Genomic DNA, 19,697 nt, shown 5'->3' on the forward strand with positions numbered 1-19,697 from the left:
CATAAGGGCTTTGCTGTACTATAAAGGGCTATTCACCTCGTTAACCTCGGGCGGATTGCATTTCATTTCAGCGGTACAGTAGACCGTTCACCATGAGTTGCCAAACTGAAGACATTACAAATAAAGGCACACATTATTATAAATAGTACAGCGTGCAAAATGTAAAATTATGAAATGCTTAAGACAAGCACAAATGCATTCAAAAGGAAAGCAAGAAGATGAATTGCGTTGTAAGCATACATTGGAATCTGCGTAGAAGGCAGCAAATTTATTACGATAAAAATGCATTTGTATACGGTTCAGTAAGCTTTCTTTGTGTTCCAGTATCAAGAACAAAAAGCAGCTCATTCCAATGATGCAGGTTCGCTGTCTCTCGTATGCGCCAATGCAGGTCAAACTCTTGGCAATAGCTCCCAGATCACACGAAGCCTGTCATCGTGAACAAATCCGTCATTCAGAAGGCCTTGTAGGTCAAATGACTTTTCCGCAAAACATACTGCAGCATTGCTTGCATTTTCTGGCTTTTGGAAATTCCTGGCTGGACTCAGCGGTCTACGCTCGGTCGAGCGCAGAGTGCCTGTTTTACGGCTTACAACGCTGAGTTTGATTTTGTAATCGAATAGCCACAGCACAAGGTCGTCCATGTCCCCTTTGTGCAGCTGTAGGCACACGTGCAATGCCAAAGAGCCGACTGATTTTCTGAAACTTATTCCTGGTGACACACAGTATCCGTGTAGGTATATCTGGTCATGGTAGTAGGAAAAGTAGCCTTCCTTCAGAGCTTTTCCTTGAATGGATTTTATATCCGGGACACAAAATTCGCACTGCATTATTTGTAGCCGAATTAGTCGAAGCACTTTTGTGATGCCATCTAACGTCTTTTCACCATTATCTCTTCCCTCTCTCTTCAGTTCTTCCATAGCAGCACTGATTTGCAAAAAGTCCTCTTCATTTGCAGCTTTTACAGTACCTAACTCATCTTTCAAAACTACTTGTGATTGGTTCACGGCTTCGGAAAGATGGCACTGTTCGTCCCTGCGTAATGTCATACATTGTTTGATTTCCAAGTTAGACGCTGAGAGTTCACGCATGGTTATTTTTAAGCTCTTCTGTAATCCAGTCGCGAGTTCTTGCCTGATGGCTTCTCTGAGTGTGTTCATATCATGTGAAATGTCGTTCAGCCTGTCTCCATGTCCAGTAACGTCAGCTGCGATTTTCTCAAGATAGGCCTTGAATTCTCTCACTTGCGATTCAAAACATTCTCTGAAAGTAGTCAGTGGCAGATTTTCATTCTTTATGCTGGATTGCGCACGGGGTTCTAAAGGTGGACTGCTCAACGCCCCGCAAGATTCAGATTTGAGGTGGATGCACACATCGTTGCAAAGGACGTTCATCGAACAGTTGGGGCAACAAACGGAGTGGTGCTTGCACTTTCCCTGGAAATGTTTTGCGATCATGGAAGCAGCCGCTACATCCTGGCAACCGCCTTCTGCATTCCAGAACTTGACCTGAAAAAAAAAAGAATATAACATTAAAAAAAAAGATAGTTACTCTTTCAAGCACTCAGCTGCTGTTTCTTTGAGTGAACGTGGTTAAACTGCGATTGCACGTCAGCTTTGGTTAGAACATGTATATTAGGAAAATTAGGTTGCGTTTAGGACTAAACTAAGAGTGCTTTGCTCTAACGCAGGGACTGCGTAATATGTATTTCACTTATAGGTTATGTCACTCTTAGGCCTGGTACACAACAAGAAATTATTTATTGTTGCGTATTCGTATTATTAAGCTTAGAAGGGTGGGAAGAGCGAAGGCAGACGCAGGCCTACGCAGAGGAGGAACACTACACAACAGCGCTGGAATTACATGACATCTATCCTGAAGAAACAGAGGATCTAATATTATCACTGCAAAGTCAGGTGTTTCAAACATATAGAATGAAGGCACCTATGAAAGGAAGCTAATCTTTTTAAGGCGTAAGCGTTTCTAGAGTAATGATGAAAATCTTGCGTCCGCGAGAATTGTCTGCGAGATTCAGCGAGGTTTGCTCGCATGGAGGAGGAGTAGAAAACATTTACTTACAATTAAATGATTTGGGAAAGGAAGGTTCGTATGGTTGTGGAGCTGAGTGGCAGACCCTATTCCAAATGTGTCCGCAAGATTTTGCAAGATTACGCGAAATATGTCCGCCAGTCGTCAAAATAGGTTCTAACGTCGACATAATTTCCGTGATCAGGACGTCGCAATAGGTTTTGATGTCGACATTATTTCACAATTCGGCTAGTTAGTCCTAGCCTCTATAAAAACCCCGTAGGGCTGCGTGTAAGTCGGTGCAGTGGCGCATGTCGAGAAGAGGAGTCCTGAGATGCCGATGTCGCCGACAAAAGAACCAAAGAAAAGAAACAATATTAATCACAAGCACACCAAAACGCAGTATAGACGTAGAAGAAAAGGAGGAAAGACTTTAGTTATAAAGCTTTTAAGCATAGCCAATTGCAATCCTGTAATATTGCTTCCGGTCATAATGATTGAACTATCCCTAATTCACATCTGCTTATTGTTTAGGATTAAAAGCGCTTCCAGCAGCTCATGCTTCCTTTTTGATTATATCCCAACCGATAATACTAGCATGGTGAAATCTAGAAATACAGTGGCACTCCGTGTCTGAAACCATCACAATATGCAACTCTCTCCACTCGGACGAAGCCGCCGTCACAACGGCCATAGTCTACACCTGAGCGCCCCCACTGTGATGGACTGCAAACATACCATATGTCAAATCATTCGTTAACATCGTCACAACATCATGTAAAGGTTATTAGAAAAGAGAATACAAGCGAAATAACACAACAGTATTTATATCCGTACAAAGTACGATGCACGCAGAACAGTACCTTGCATGTTGTTAATCATGTTTTGAAGCAATGACAATGTGTGTATCACTGGAATAGCAACTTACAAGACGCTCTATTATGCAATGGTCTTGAAAAAAATGAATAGACGCACACATCAAGTGTGATTTCGAACTGCCTTGAATATATTCATGCCTTTTTTATATATTATTTATTTTCCTAAATTATGTAATCACTACGGTCAGTAATAAACAAACTCCATAATAATAAGAAAACCCCTTTTCGACGCTGATATCTTGCGACGCACTGAATATTGAACTGTAATATTTGAGCATTTTTATGACTGACATTTAGGTAAGGATAACAAATTTTTATAAGGTCAATATCGATACTATGCTGTCCTAACGGTGGATACCAAACAAGCAAAATATGGCTTTTGGACTGTACTTCACAAATTATTACAGATTTCTACCCCAGTGGCTCACTACTGAGCTGAGAGATTTGGACTTATTCCAAATACGGCAATTGCGTTTTAATAGTGACCACCTATGCACTGTTTGTTTCAATATTTCCGCAGCCATCAACTACAGTGTTCCTCACACAGGTTCGGTCCTTTAAAGATGATAATGTCCGTAAAGAACAAATATTAGATAAAAATGCTGAAGATTGAAAGTAACAGAATTAGAGGCGTTGGATATGGGGGGCGTTAAATGAAGCTTATGCACGTACCCCGAATCTATAAATAAGGTAACTTTTGTTCAAGATTGGTAACATCGCTTTGAACACAGGCAACTCAAAAATGAGAAGATGGCAACACTGATTTGCCACAACGCACTTGCTGTACCAAGCACTATACTGTTCAGTCACCAGAAAAATGTCTGCGGCAGTCGCGGGCCCGTTCGTGCACAGCGGTTTTGAAATAATCACCGCCTATTGTTCAGTACCGCACTGCGCCCTGGCATTACAGAGATATGAAACGTAAGGTGTCTGATATCATGGGTAACCACTAACGCAGGGTCTTTTCACCGGGTCGCCATCACGAGTGATATGGAGTCTTGTTTTCAAAAATATATTTGCGTAATTAATCTCTGGAAACATTAAGAGAAACGGACTGGCAATCAAGAGGTGGTGCAACCAAAACGAAATCGAAACTTTCTCGAAAGTCAGAACAGCTAGGAAGTAGCGATGATCTATTTTTATTCAGCATACGATCATGCGTCCTAAACAAAACTCTCTTCGCCAACATACATTTCGCTCCTAAATATTTTCCCGCACAATTTCGAGCACTTCAGAGCCACACATTACCCTTCAAAGCATACACATCGTTCGCACAAAGCAAGTGAATGCACACGTTCTAGGAAGTTTTCATGCACAGTGCAAACACAGGGTGAACAGCCCTTTAATACAAGCAATAGTGCAACTCTATAGTGACTGAGCAGCTGGTCTGGAGGGAAGTCCTTCCAGTCAACGCCGTCTTCTTGGTGACACTCGAAGCCGTCAAGTGGACAAATGTGTAGGCCTTCTTCAGCGCACTGTTGGTAGCAGCCCTCACACAGCACATGCATGCAGGGTAGCAGCGCGGTTCTCCTGCGCACCAGTCCACAGGCGCTGCAAACCCGGTTCGCTGGAATAGGCCTAACGAAGGTCAGGGGCCTCCAGTCAAGCTCCGGGGAAAACCCAACCAGGGTGTATTGCGTACTTCCAGGAGGCATCGCATTAAATTGTGTTCGATGCAAAGGCGCTTAATGTTGCCTCCTCCGTCCCTGACGGATCGGGTCTTTGCTCTGTTCTCGGTGTCGTCAGGCAGCTGCACTCGAGTACTCCCGTCAACGCTATCGAACATGACGCACATGCAACGATTACTATGTTTTTCGTCGCCTGCCTCCTATCACACAATCAATGCCTCTTCTTGTTCCGCCCCTCAGGGCAGAAAAATACCAGGGACTTTAGCGACTAAAGTAGGTAAGCAACCGGAACTAATTCGTAATTCATTCTTCACTGGCTATATAATTAGTAAATAATTAGTGCTTGATTAATTAGTCATTTTAGTAATTGACCATTGATTTGCATAGGGCAATATAAGGCACGCATTCGCGCATACTGTGGTGGTGCTCTGTGATTGGTCGAGACCTCTGTGACGTCATCCCGCCTCGGCCAATCAGAGATGCCGCAAAAGCGGTACACATTTTGTCCACGACAGCATGAGCCATTGAAGGCTTTCGCCTTAATAAATGTTCGTTCCCGTTAACGGTGCAGCCAAGATTTTTGAGCCAAGTGCCGAGTTTATAATTTTCATTCCGTTTTATCACATTTTCTGAGCACAAAGTGAGGGTCTAAGGAACAGTATTTGCTAAATATATACAACTCGATGGGTTTTCTTTAAAGATCTGTAGTTTATATAGTTGCGCATATCACACGTTCACAGCTCCCCAGGTAAAAAGAAATCTCATCCTCACCCTTCTGAAGCTTAGCATTGCAGGACTGCGGCCAGCAGCCCCATTTTAGCTCTCGGAAGCTTATCCATAAGGCTGTATGTTTTTGATAAACTGCACTTAAAATATAACGCGTGTAAACTACGCAAAAATAGCTAAACCAAACAAAATGCTTTGCCGGTCACAGGATACAGGGTAAACCCAACGCAAACTACTTATAAAAATAATACTGAGGAGCAATTGTTGTTACCTAGCATCTCAAATAACCATGTTAAACAAACGGAAAGGACGGCGAAATTAAAACGGGATAAAAGGCGAGTGCAGAAGAATTCTCTTATGCCAACTTTTGTTTCGGGTAATGCCAAATATGTGGTAACAATCTTACTCCAGGGAGATAATGGCTTCACTTTTTCGACCTACAAGGAAGAGAAGAATAGCAAGCCTTTTGTGCCGGTCGGTCGGTCGGTCGGTCGGTCGGTCGGTCGGTCGGTCGGTCGGTCGGTCGGTCGGTCGGTCGGTCGGTCGGTCGGTCGGTCGGTCGGTCGGTTGGGTTTAATGTCCCAAAGCAACTCAGGCTATGAGAGACGCCGTAGGGGAGGACTCCGGAAATTTCGACCACCTGGGGTTCTTTAACGTGCACTGACATCGCACAGTACACGGGCGCCTTGCTCTTCGCCTCCATCGAAAAGCGGCCGCCGAGGCCGCGTCCTTGGGAACAGTAGTCGAGCGCCGTAACCACTGCGCCATCCCGGCGGGGTAAAATTGTTGTTTTTTAAAAGCGTACTCTGTTAAGCATGCTTTGGCGTGCTTTACCAGCATTGTGCACGGTGTGATGATTTAAATTAGAGGGATGCTCTAGATTCGCCTTGACAGTAGATGAGAAAGCACCTTTAAAACGTCCTTTTCAGTCCGAAATTTTTGGTCATTTTTTGCTTCTTTAGATTAATGAAGGTGCAGTATCGGTCTCATGTTTGGACCCATACCTACACTTAATTAGCTCAAGTCCATTCGGTGCTGGCGAGGCAAAATCTGAATTTGCACTGCGAGTAGTAGGGCTTCCGTTCCGGCCGCCGCCGTAACGCAGTTGAGAGAGCAGTAATTAACGCGAAATTAACTGGGTTTTCGGATCTTATCAGCTACATATGGATGTTTTTTATCTTGCTTTGGAATTACTTTATCCATGATTACAATATTGTTTACAGTGATTGAAGCAAAACAATATCCAGTGCTCTTTTTTGTCAGTCACAGTAATTAACTCCCTTTCTATCCAAATGCATTAGTCACCATCTTTCTATATAAAATATTCATCGGTAACTTTATTGGGATAAGGGTGTGATTAAAAGACTTTTTAAAGCAAAATTACCTGCACCACAGCTGAGTGTTCATGAAAATATTTTGCCGCTATACTCAGGATTTTTTCAGTGTTCGCTGTAAAGCCCTTGTAAAAGACACGTGGCGCCCTGGAGATACGCTATATCTGTTGTTGGTGTTGTGTTTTGAAGATGTTTCGACGTGGTTGAGTAGGTATTTCACAGCCTCAATAGATAATCTTTGTTGCCACTGTTGTGTTTCACTGACATAAGCCTTTCAAGAAGAAAACTTAACTAGATAATTTTTCCCCAGTATCTCATTTACATTTTTTTGTTTTAATCGTCCCCCTGAAAGAAGTAATGAATAAACACTCACGGAGGATTGCTGGGTTTCTTAATACAACATTTGTTTGCACTTCAATAGCATAGCTTGGTTATTTAAGTTTTTATTTTGGCTGTCCGGTGTTACAAAACGTTTTCATGTTACTGTAGTAGTATAGTTAAGGAAAGTGTAGATGGCTGGGATTGGTTAACATAGCTGTCAGCCTGAAAGCGGTAGGGTAACTTGGTATTACGAAGATAAGCCGGTGGAAGTGAAAGCGCTGGCTTCAGGCAGTGAATAATCGTTTGTGACCACAGTTCTTGGCGGCCTACTTTCAGGCAGAATGTTCTGCTCATGATGTCCGCCTGACGACGCCTTTCTTTCTTTGATGCTTATCATTGTGTGTGCGTGTGCATGTGCGTGCGCGCGCGCGCGCGCGTGTGTGTGTGTGTGTGTGTGTGGTGCGTGGTGTGTGTGTGTGTGTGTGTGTGTGGTGTGTGTGTGTGTGTGGTGTGTGGTGTGTGTGTGTGGTGTGTGTGTGTGTGTAGTGTCTGTGTGTGTGTGTGTGTGGTGTGTGGTGTGTGTGTGTGTGTGGTGTGTGGTGTGTGGTGTGTGGTGTGTGGTGTGTGGTGTGTGTGTGTGTGTGTGTGTGTGTGTGTGTGTGTGTGTGTGTGTGTGTGTGTGTGTGTGTGTGTGTGTGTGTGTGTGTGTGTGTGTGTGTGTGTGTGTGTGTGTGTGTGTGTGTGTGTGTGTGTGTGTGTGTGTGTGTGTGTGTGTGTGTGTGTGTGTGTGTGGTGTGTGTGGTGTGTGGTGTGTGTGTGTGGTGTGTGTGTGTGTGTAGTGTCTGTGTGTGTGTGTGTGTGGTGTGTGGTGTGTGTGTGTGTAGTGTCTGTGTGTGTGTGTGTGTGGTGTGTGGTGTGTGTGTGTGTGGTGTGTGGTGTGTGGTGTGTGGTGTGTGGTGTGTGTGTGTGTGTGTGTGTGGTGCGTGGTGTGTGTGTGTGTGTGTGTGTGTGGTGTGTGTGTGTGTGTGGTGTGTGGTGTGTGTGTGTGGTGTGTGTGTGTGTGTAGTGTCTGTGTGTGTGTGTGTGTGGTGTGTGGTGTGTGTGTGTGTGTGGTGTGTGGTGTGTGGTGTGTGGTGTGTGGTGTGTGGTGTGTGTGTGTGTGTGTGTGTGTGTGTGTGTGTGTGTGTGTGTGTGTGTGTGTGTGTGTGTGTGTGTGTGGTGCGTGGTGTGTGTGTGTGTGTGTGTGTGTGGTGTGTGTGTGTGTGTGGTGTGTGGTGTGTGTGTGTGGTGTGTGTGTGTGTGTAGTGTCTGTGTGTGTGTGTGTGTGGTGTGTGGTGTGTGTGTGTGTGTGGTGTGTGGTGTGTGGTGTGTGGTGTGTGGTGTGTGGTGTGTGTGTGTGTGTGTGTGTGTGTGTGTGTGTGTGTGTGTGTGTGTGTGTGTGTGTGTGTGTGTGTGTGTGTGTGTGTGTGTGTGTGTGTGTGTGTGTGTGTGTGTGTGTGTGTGTGTGTGTGTGTGTGTGTGTGTGTGTGTGTGTGTGTGTGTGTGTGTGTGTGTGTGTGTGTGTGTGTGTGTGTGTGTGTGTGTGTGTGTGTGTGTGTGTGTGTGTGTGTGTGTGTGTGTGTGTGTGTGTGTGTGTGTGTGTGTGTGTGTGTGTGTGTGTGTGTGTGTGTGTGTGTGTGTGTGTGTGTACGCGCGCGCGCGCGCGCTTAATGTTACAGCGAGTCCGAATTTGGCAAGTTTGGAGTAATATGGGAGATATTCTTTAATTGTCGACATTTGCTGCTCTTGACTGAGTTGGTTGCTTCATTGCGACTCCGGGAATCGTTTTTTCTCCTTCTTTTCTCTGATAACTTTGCTGCATCGTAGACCAAAGAATCGCTTGGCTGATACACAATGGCTTTTTCTATAACTAACACTCTGATAAGTGGCTCACTATAGATGGCTTGCACGCTTGGCCGCCAAAACGCTGCTCCTGTTGCCGCAGATGACCTCCCTTGACTGACTGAAGGGCTGGAACTGACTACACTAGCTCTTACAAGATGGCAAGTCAATCGAAGCAACTCGTGTTTTGGCGTTTCTGACAACAGTGATTTTGAGAGCACTTAATTAAGTGAACATGCCTTAAGAAAGACTTTATGAAATTGCCCTTATTGCAGGAGTTCAACTAATAGCACAACAGAAGCACTTTCTGTCCCTACTCTCAGGAGCGCAGCCTTTCAAAAAAACAACAACAAACAAACAAACTAAATGCGAACTACAGAATACCAATGTACGGAATGTTAAACCTCCCGGCCTACCTGCTGCCATAGTTATCTTGCAGTATATCCCTGCGTAAACGACGTAAATTTGTGCACAGAGTAAAGTCAAGTGTTGTATATCGAAAGGAGGGGAGGGGGTAGTATTAACTACTGAATGTCGATTTTCCTTAAAGCATCTGGTCGCTATTGAATGACCGATTATGCATGTGCGGGCATGTGGGCGTTTTTTTAGTTTGCGATCACGAACGTTGTCTTCATCGTGCTAACACCAGGATAGGCGTGCTTGACCGCGGTAGATTTCCAGAAATTCAAAGCACACAATCCAATCCTGAATCTTTCATCAATAGCTCGTCTTCGCAGAGGACCCATGTGTCAGTTACCTGTACTGATTCTGTTGCGCCGGAGCCCATCATTCAGTTCAGGAGATGGGCATAGCTTGCCGATTCTCTTAAATGCCGTGGTATATGCTGTAACAAACGACAGTTGGGCGGAAATTGATGGTTTGACCAAAGCTATCCGTCCCGGCGAATACGCGCGTGGAAAGGGCAGGAAATAATACAGGCACAAATGTTTAAAATTTTTGTCAGTAGCAATAATATGACATCAGCGTCACCAATTATATAGATTATCAGTGGCAAGTATCTGCACAAGGTGGGGAAGCCTGGTGTTAATGAAAGCGAAATAAGATGTTGCTTTTCCGAGTGTCTGACACACTTTTCGACAATGATCTACTAGTCATGCTCCGCTGAACTTTCTCATGCTTCCTGTCGTAAGATTATCATTGACATCCCATGAAGTTCTATATTCAGAAAACACACTGCAGTTCTCTAGTTGCTAACAGAAAAGCATAGACATAATTTCGTCACCCAACCACCCTTTTCCTACTTAGCACAGCACCCGATATATCGAGGTACAGTGAAATGAAAACTTAAAGCCAGAACTGGAGTGCAAAACGTCACTACGAAAGATTCTTAAGTGACCTTGTGATTTGCTTTTACTAAGCCTTTAAAGCGCAAGGTGATGCTGCAGGGCGGGGGGAGGGGGGGGGGGGGTTCCTTGTAAATTTTTTACACTGCTTCCTTGCAATTTACGGCGCATTTAAAGCCTTTCTAGAGTGGCGATTGATACGCCCTTGGGGATATGGGACCGCTTAGGTGACCGGGAAGAGGCGAGGCCAGAACTGTGGTCTTTCTTCGGTAGTGTTTCTGGCGTTGTTATAATGCATCAGAATTCAAAACCTTATACTGAACAAGTGTTGGGTTTCTCACGAGATTAGCTCTGCGCACTACCTGCCATCTAGCGCAGAATGGTGTTGGCGAAATGAAGAGAGATAAATCGTCTTCCTCCTGTGGAGGAACGGAACGAAAGCCCAGATTAAGTGGCCACGTTAAATATACTCCGAGAATGCGAATAAAGATTGAGTTTTTTAAAGTAAACTGATAATGGCGTAGACTCATCCAGAAAAAAAAAATGTAGATTATATGACTCAGCAACGCTGAAATTGACTAACGTGGCTAAGAATATTACCTAAGAAAATTGCGCAGCAAATAAAAAAATCTCGTTCTCAGCAGGTTAGTAGCTTCATGCATTAAGAAAAGGAACGCCGTCCAAAGGGTATTGTTAATAATACGAAGACGTTTAGGCTTCCATACGGAAGCATTACGGAGATGATCAAGGCTTTCATAAGGAAGCCGAAACGTCTTCGTATTATTAACAACAACCTTTGGTCGGCGTTCCTTTTTGTAAGAAATTATTCTACTACCCGATCAAACCAGTTTTCGTCAAACTTTAGATTTCATTTCGTTAGTCAGTAGCCTTTTGAAAGAAATCTTTCGTTAGGTACCAAATTCTTGATGTTCATAGAAATTCAAGATGGTTATTGTCATTCGAAAATCATGATTGGCGTTCCTGGAATTATATGCCTTAATTTTGCGAGTTTGTACCAGACTCGGTGCCCTGTTGAATTGATGTAGGTAATGGTGTATGCCGTGTTTCAATGCATTTTTCTAGTCAAAAATAGGTGAACCAATTAAAATAATACACAATCATAAGCAAGGTGCAAGGATAGTTTTCAATCTTATTACCACTTGAAAGTGATAGCTGAGTTTTAACTCATTAATTGAAAAATTGTTTGGTGCACTAATGAAAATAACAGACGAAAGTAAATAAGGCGCAGTGATGGCATTCAGTTTGGTTACCAACTGAACGCGGCAGCTTATTTCCACGATATATAATGATGGAGGCGCAGGTGCCATTTTTTGACACAAGTGAACCATTAAGAGATATGGCTGTGGGATTCAGCGAGAGTATAAGTAAAAAGTCCTGTTCTGTAACAAAAATTGGAAATTTCGTCCGAGATCATGAAACAATTGTAGGAACTCACAATAAACGCCAAAAAAAGAATGGCGTCCGGGACAATCTTTCGCATTTGCAGATTAAACTGCAATTTTATTTCGAGAAATGCGCAACGGTCTGCTTGGAAACTTCAGTAACTGTTTTAGAATTGTCGAGAGAGAAAAAAAAAAGGAGCTGATTTATGTGACTCACATGCACTGTCTCGTTGTGTCTGCGGCGACGCAATGAACTTATGACAGTAGCTCCCATTTGACACGAAGTTGGTCATGTTCAACGAAGCCTTCATTCAGGAGATCTGGGAGTTCAAACAGTTGCTTTAACAAAGAAGCAGCAGAATTGCTGGAATTCGCTGGCCTTTGGAAATACACTTCAGAACTTGTCGGCCGAACTCGAGTCTCAAGTTCGGCACGTCCTTTCGAGGGTACGATGCTCAGCCTGATTTCGTGCATAAATGGCCACGGCACAACGTCGTCCATGTCTCCTTTGTGTAGCTGCAAGCAGGCATGCACATAAACCGACTCACCTCCCCTCCGGAATTCTATCCCCGGCGACAAGCAATAGCCGCGCAGGTACAGCCGCTCGTTGTAAAAATTGGCAATGCCTTTCTTCAACGCTGTTTTCTTAAGCGACTTTACACCTTTTACAACAAACTCGCACCGCGCTGTTTGTAGACGAGAGAGTTGAAGCACTCTGGCTATGCGTTCTAACGTCTTTTCACCATACACTTTCCCTTCCGCTTGGACCTCTTTCAGGTTATCTGTGATCTGGGTAAGTTTGCTTGCGGTTTCCTTTGTCGCATTACCTATTGCCGCTTTCAAACTACTTTCTAATCGGTCCATCCCTGCAGACAGACGCTGCACTGCACCGCTACGTGTGGTAAAACGTTGCTTGATATCCGTGTTTGATGCGGTGAGCTGATGCAATGCCACTTTCAAGTTGTCAAAGTTTTCCTCTCTTGATCTCAGCTCTTGTTTAAGAGCTTCATTGAGTGTGTTTATATTGTGGGAGATTTCACTCAGCATATCGCCGTGTGTGCCGATGTCAACAACCATTCTATCGAGATAAGCCTTCATTTCACCTGCCTGTATTTCAAATGCTTCTCGTGAAATTGTAAGCGATGCGTCTTCTTCTTTGGGGTCTGAATGTTTCTGGAATTCTAACGAACTGTTGGTCGGCGAGCCGCAATCTCCGGATCGCAGGTGCCCGCATATCTCGCTGCAAGGTACTCTGTTCGAACACTTGGGGCAAAACGCAGTGTGGTGCACGCATTCACGCAGGAAGTGCTGGGTGATCGCACTCGCAGCCGCCACATGCTGACAACCATTTTCCGCATTCCAGCACTTGACCTAAAAGAGACAAAGAGATTATTTATAAAAATGCAGTTACTTCTATAATGAGACAGCTGAATGGTTTGGGGGCAGAGCTTTAAATTCATTCCCACAATGTCAGTTATGCAATATTACGGCAACAGCATAACTTTGATACACAGACTCACTCCAGAACTTCATACTGTAATAAAATTGCATTATAGTTTATTATTTTTAGAGTCCTGTCTCATTGGTCTCAAATAGTGCACTGTCCATGTAAGCTCATATTTGACCAGTCAGTTGAGGGCGGATGTAAGTAAAGGTAAAAAGAAGTGGATGGCCCTAAACTCTGATACTCTCCATGATACTTTATTGGGCGAGTTGGTAAACATTCATTGTTAATAAAAACAGTGCGAACAAGAAGACACAAGACAAGATAAAAGTAAGGTACAGGACAGTAAGGTACAACTCAGCCTCAGTCTTTACTCCAAGGTCCAAACAATAACAAATGTGACGAAAAAGAAAATTTCGCGTGAAACACCCCTCGTTTCATCTGCTAAACAAAAAAGTCAGTCAAAAAGAAAACTCTTTGCTTGAAAGAGCAACGGAAGTCTTGCTGACGCACGTAATGTCCCTTGAAATAAAATATGCTTCAACCAGCTCTCTCGTCAGCTTTTCTTTGTGCCGATGCAAAGTTCTAACCTGGTCAAATAGGAGAGTACACTTCTTCTTCTCCTTCTATACTGTCTCACAGGAAGGGCAATGGGAGTGGCTGAAGCTGTGAGTCAGCGCTTGTCCTGTAGCTTTCTTTTATCTTGTCTTGTATCTTCCTGTTCGCGCTGTTTTTATTAACAATGTCTGCTACTCTTATTGTGCGCATAAGCTGCATATGGGCTCTTGAAGTAAAAAAAAATTAGCTGGGCTTTAGCTTTAGTTAAACCCGGTAGGTTGCGTAAGCAAAGCTGACGTAACTTCTCTTTCTGTTCTTTCTTCTTCTCCTGCGGCGCGGCGTGGCGACCGGGTTTACCCGACGACTTGAAGAGGGGCCCCATCTGCGGTCGCTCTAAAGGTCAAACGTGGCTACCGGCCGGGTTTACGAGACGGGCTGAAACCTGGCCTAGTATTGCTTACGCAATAAAATACAGGTGCAGACAAAGATGACTGCTTCGAAGAATACAGACTTTCCTGGTGTAGCGCTCTCGTGGGTGGCGCCGAGAACCCGGATATCGCGCGCCACACGGCGAAGGAAATAAAGAAGGCCCGTGATCGTGGCTCATGGAGCCTTTGCAGGCAGTCTTCTGGTGCCAATCAACAGCAGTCTTATTCCTTCGCTTCTGAGTCATTAGGCATTCATCTGGTGACCTAAGGCGAGAAATTACCGATCCCACAGCATCCACGGAACAGGACTCACGTCCGAAGGACGTCTCGTCATTGCAGGTTCGTCTCCCAACTTTCTGGCCTCAGGACACGCATGTTTGGTTCTACCTGGTGCAGGCGAAATTTTGTCTTGTCCGCATCAGCTCGGAGACGATGCGATACTCCTGTGTCGCCTCGATCCTTCCTCCCGGCGTGGCCGGCGAGCTCTTCAACGTTCTCTTCGCCCCCATGGGTGATACATCATATCAGAACGTGAAAATCAAGGTTTAGGAGAAATTTATGCCGTCGGAGTGCTCCCGCCTCCAGCAGCTCCTAGCCGAGGAAGACCTTGGCGATCGCCGCCCTTCCCAGCTTCTGCGCCGGATGCGCAACTTCTCGGTAAGAGCGATACTTCCACCACTCAGCGTTGCTTCGACCGCGTTTCCTCCAACGCCTTCCCCAGCCCATCCGCCTCGCCCTTGCGGCGGCCCGTGACGTCATCCTCGACCGCCTGGCTGAACTCGCCGATAACATTCATAAGGCGACCTCCCCATCCGTCACTGTTGTTTTGCCGCCTACAGGCCTGGCGATTTTGCGTCTGGAGGCCCGTCTCGATGAGCTTGCCGCGTCAGTCTCCGCACTGTGCAGTCTACCCCAGGAGACTGGGATGCCTGGTCTCGATCATCTCGCTTTTTTTGCGCACACGTCAAGCTCAGAGTCCCAACCCTCCGGCTCTCTGCTAGTACCACTGCCGTCTTCGATACCGGGATATGAAGTGTACACCGCCCTGTTCGTAGTCGGAAAACATCCGCCGGGATCACTAACGACGGCATGTGGTCCCGCCAGTCGTCCGAGCCGCCTATTTATAGTAACTGACACATTCTCCGGCACCCGGTTCCTTATAGACACTGGCGCGGAAATCAGTGCGGTTCCGCCGAGTAAGGCTGATCGTTCCAAGTCATCAGGGCAGTCGCTCCGTGCTGCCAACACCTTGTCTATAGCCACGCATGGACTAAGATCTGTCACCCTTGACTTCGGGCTTCGCAGCACTTTTCGATGGGCATTCGTCATCGCAGACGTGGTTCACCCGATCATCGGCTCAGACTTTACCTCATTTTTCGACTTAGACGTTAGCGTGCGGCGTCGTCGCCTTACTGACAGTCTGACTCATCTCTCCATCTTGGGAGTCTCGATCGATCTTGCTTCCATGGGCATCTGCATGCCGATACTTTCCTCCAAGGTCGAAAAGTGCTGGCGGATTTCCCGGAGCTGACCAAGCCATGCGACCTCACTCAGGCGTCGAAACATACGGTGACACATCACATCGTCATGCGGAGTCCATATACAGCTGCTCGACCACGCCGCTTCTTTGGAGGCCATCTCGCTGTCGACAAACGTGAGTTCGACTACACTCTGCAGATCGGCATTATACACCCGTCGTCCAGCGCGTGGGCGTCTCCACTGCATCTATTGTCCAAGCAGGATCTCGGTGACAGCCGTCCCTGTGGTGACTATCATGCGTTGAATGCCAAGACTGTCCACGACAGCTATCCGCTGCCCCACATCCCGGACTTAACGTCGCGCCTCGCGGGCTGCACAATTTTTAGCAAAGTTGAGCTGGTGAAAATGTACGTATTACCGCATTCCTATCGAACTCGCCGACATACCTGAGACCGCCATTATGACGCACTTTGAATTTTTTTGAGTATGTGCGGATGCCTTTTGACTACGCAATTCTGCTCAAACCTTCCAGCGGTTCATGCCTGAGGTTACGCGGGGCCTGTCGCCTGTCTTCGCGTACCTGGATGATGTCTTCATCTCCAGCCATACGCCTGAAGATCATTAGAAGCCCCTACGTGCTCTGTTCAAGCGTCTACAGCAGTACGGCCTTTTTTGAACACCTTCAGGTGTGTTTGGGGTGCCTCTTGGGTCATTACATATCATCGGAGGGTATCCGCCCTCTCCCGTCCACCTTCCAGGCCATCAAGAATTATTCCCGGCTTACAACACTGCGTCACTGACGGCAATTCTTCTGGCTGGTAAATTTTTCAGGTGTTTCGTCCCAGACTGTGTAGAGCTGCTTCGCCCTCTCACTGATCTCCTCCGGATACCCGCTGGCTCGTCCACCGTCACTTCTTGGTCAGCAGAAGCCTGAGCCGCCTATACTGCCGCAAAGCAAGCAGTTGCGAACGCTGTGCTTCTGGTCCATCCGCGCAGCAACGCCCCTATGAGATTGATTGTGGATGCCTCCAGCGTGGCCGCCGGAGCAGTCTTACACCAGTACGTTAACTCCGTGTGGAGAGCATTGTCTTTTTACTCTCGGAAGCCACTTCCGGCTGAGACCCGCTACAGCATCTTTGGCCGAAAGCTCCTGACCATCCACTCCGCGATGCAGCCCTATCGGCATTTTGTGAAAGGATGCCAGTTTCACGTGCTGACCGATCATAAGCCTATGACATATGTATTCCTCACCAACGCCTCGAAGTACGTCTCCCGCGAACTACGCTAACTCGCTTATATCTCGTAGTTTACTCCGACATTCGCTATTTGCAAGGTTCCGCCAGCACTGCCGCTGATGCCCTCTCTCGTATTGCCATGGTAGACACTCCATCTTCCACCGTCGACAGGACCGCATTCTATTCCGCCCAGTGGAATGACCGCGAGCTCGTCGCTTTTCGAGAGAGCTCTCGTTTTTTCCAACTACGGCTTGTGCCTCATTCCTGCTCGCCTGAGCCCTTGTGGTGGGATGTGTCAACAGACCTTCCCCGCCCATATATTCTGGCTTCGCTACGTCGCCCCAACTTCCATTCTCGACATGACATATGCCACCCAGGAATTCGGGCTACTCAGCGACTCCTCACCCAGCGCTGTTTGGCCCAGAATCAACCCTGATGTGTGCACTTGGAAGCTGCTGTGTCTGCCCTGCCAGATGACCAAGACCTGTCGCTACACCAAGACGCCTTCCTAGGCCTTCCTACCACCTGGCCGTCGTTTCAACCATGTACATCTCGACATCGTGGGCCCACTACCCGTGTCTCGAGGCTACTATTAGCAGCTGCTGTATATAAGCAACTGATCGGTGAATAAAAACTGAGTTGTTACTTAATGCTCCATCCTCTCACTTCATTCCTTCCTGCGTTTGCCTGCGCTGTAAACAAATTTCAAGTTGGTCGTGTATTTCTGGAGACCCTGAAAGAAATAGTAAAGAAGAGCAATAGGCCAGATATAGGAAGCGGATATAGGAAGCGGATTACTGTTAGTGGTATTTGCATCTGAATAAATCAGATTTAAGATGAGGACAAGCGGGCAGTTTTACGAGTATGCGACTTCACACTCTCCCCAAAAACACGGTTATGTGCGCTGCATATACAGAAGCGCCGGTACGAGAATCGAATATCGAGCTGTTCATGTAAGATTGAAACAGAATGACCCATAAAGAGACAAAATGATGGCACAGAGAACTATATACACTTGCTGAAAGTTCGGCAAGTGAAACACGAGAAACATTTCGAACTAAAGGAAGGAATCATTTAATACAATTTAATTCATATCAGCTGTCTAGTCTGCCTGGTTACTTTACTGGTGTATATGCTGCTTGGAAATACAGTTGCGGCGCGGGTTATGCTGGTAGGTTTCTCACAAAGAGGCAAATATTTTCATGATGTGTACCAAGCGTGGGCCCTATCGCCAAATGTAATGTACAAAACAAAAAAACAAAAAGGCTATCAGACGAGCTATTTCAGCTTCCTTGTGTTAAATTTCGTGCCTCGTTGTGTTGGAGATAATTTAGTTTGCTTTGGACAGATACAACGAAACAGGGCCCAAAATCACGTCGTGCTCTTTCACACCACACACAACTGTCGATTACAGACTCTTTCTCTCTAAATGGCAGAACCGCGTCTTTGACATTGACGACGACACTTCTACGCGGCCAACCAAGCAACTTATCAGAAAAGCTAAGTTTTATCGTGCATTATCGCATTCATGCATGCCACGCTGGAAAAAAGACAGGAAAACAACCAGGCCGTACGGTGTGTTGTAAAAGCCAGAAAGAAGGGGGTGTTTCTTTATAAATGGCAGCTCAACACAGTCGAAAAAACTACAGAACGGTGTTCAAAATACGACAAAATATCCTGTACTGTCGTACCCATGAGATTTTTGTGTTGTTCTGTAGTACTTTTCTGCAGTTCTGTAGTATTTCTGTAGTATATTTTTGTTGTCTGTAGTTCTGTAGCGCTTTTCTGTTGTAATTACAAAAATTTTTGATGTTACTACAGAATGTTCTGTTGTCACAACAGGTTTCCCGTCAAAACCCGCACAAAAATTCTGTCGTAACATCAGAAAATTTTCTGTAGTTTTTTTCGACTGGGAAGTGACGTATGAACCGCGATTTCGAACGTTTGTTTTATCTCATCCAGCATTTTCAAAACACTAAGAGGAGAGTGCTGCGAGGACAGCGAATGCTAGTACACAAATGCAAAATAAAAATAAGAAATGTTTCTTTTATTCTTTATTAACAGTAGTGTTAAGTATCAAGTGCTTTTCTTCTCAAGAAATAAAGGTTGCCATCATTCTCCTCCTGAAACGTATGTACGACGACTCAACTGGTACCTACGTGTTCTGTTCACACCACTAGAACTATATTCACATCAGCAGCCTTATTTCAGAGGAGGCTTAGGACTCAGTCCCAAATAAGGGTAAGATGATCTACATTCGGGACTACGAAAGGCACAAAATCAAGTGGCTTACCTCCCTACTCAGCAGCTGATCCAAAGGAAAGTCTTTCCAGTCGACGTCGTCTTCGTAGTGGCACTCGTAGCCATCTAAAGGACAGACGTGTAAGCCTTCCTGATCGCACTGTTCGTAGCAAGACTCGCATAGTGTATGCATACATGGCATCAACGCACTCCTTTTGCGAATGAGTCCACATGCGCTGCACTCTCGATGCTGAGGAATGGGCCGGATGAAATTTAAGGGCCTCCAATCGAGTTCCGCGGAGAAGCCGACTATCGTATAGCGAGTACTGTCAGTCGGCATCGCTCTTACCTTATGCTCGCTGCATATAGCTGCTTTCTTTTCGCCCCCGGGAAGCATGCCCGTATCATTCTCTTCCCGACGGTCGTCGAGGAAATTATCGCTTCTGCATCCGCTGCCTCTCGAGCCCAAGTTATCGCTTTGTATTCGCATGCAACGCGCATTTTTATCGGGGCGCGTCCGCTTACCAGTTCTGAACAGAACCGGTTTATTCTGACGGAATTATGTAATGTTCTATGATTCGCGAGTAGTTGAACGAAACTTCTCACTAAGGAATCAAAATTTTCATATAATTGCACATATTGTCTCCTGAGCGAATGCATTTCGAGCGAATAAAGCCAGTGGGCGGATGGAGACACAAAGAGGGACGACACCGTAATAAAAGCAACTGAGTAGCTCACCCAGACTCTTCCTGTGTCTGCTTCCTCCGCAGGGTTTATCCTCACAAAATGCGTACCAAGTCACCTAATTC

The 19,697-nt window shown here is 45.7% G+C and overlaps 1 protein-coding gene across 5 annotated transcripts; it reads right to left on the reverse strand.

The window, feature by feature from the left end:
• Positions 1-253: 253 nt before the first annotated feature.
• On the reverse strand, positions 254-19,339 carry LOC146173457 (uncharacterized). Of its 5 annotated transcripts, none has more exons than XM_084584468.1 (3): positions 19,238-19,262; positions 18,941-19,014; positions 254-1,508 (listed from the first exon to the last, which is right to left on the reverse strand). In XM_084584468.1, the coding sequence occupies exon 3, from the start codon at positions 1,455-1,457 to the stop codon at positions 393-395; it is 1,065 nt and encodes a 354-aa protein (XP_084440594.1). In that variant the 5' UTR covers positions 1,458-1,508; positions 18,941-19,014; positions 19,238-19,262; the 3' UTR covers positions 254-392. The 5 variants fall into 5 exon arrangements, 4 of the variants coding, with proteins under 4 accessions (XP_084440594.1, XP_084440593.1, XP_084440592.1 ...); XM_084584465.1 differs by lacking the exon at positions 19,238-19,262 and adding an exon at positions 11,721-12,874 and having other exon boundaries at positions 1,369-1,508; positions 18,941-19,231; XR_014702091.1 differs by lacking the exon at positions 254-1,508 and adding an exon at positions 12,811-12,874 and having other exon boundaries at positions 19,238-19,319.
• Positions 19,340-19,697: the final 358 nt, after the last annotated feature.

Source organism: Amblyomma maculatum, chromosome 11, assembly GCF_055883805.1.
Source record: "Amblyomma maculatum isolate TAMU_Amacu chromosome 11, ASM5588380v1, whole genome shotgun sequence".
NCBI classification, from domain to species: Eukaryota; Metazoa; Arthropoda; class Arachnida; order Ixodida; family Ixodidae; genus Amblyomma; species Amblyomma maculatum.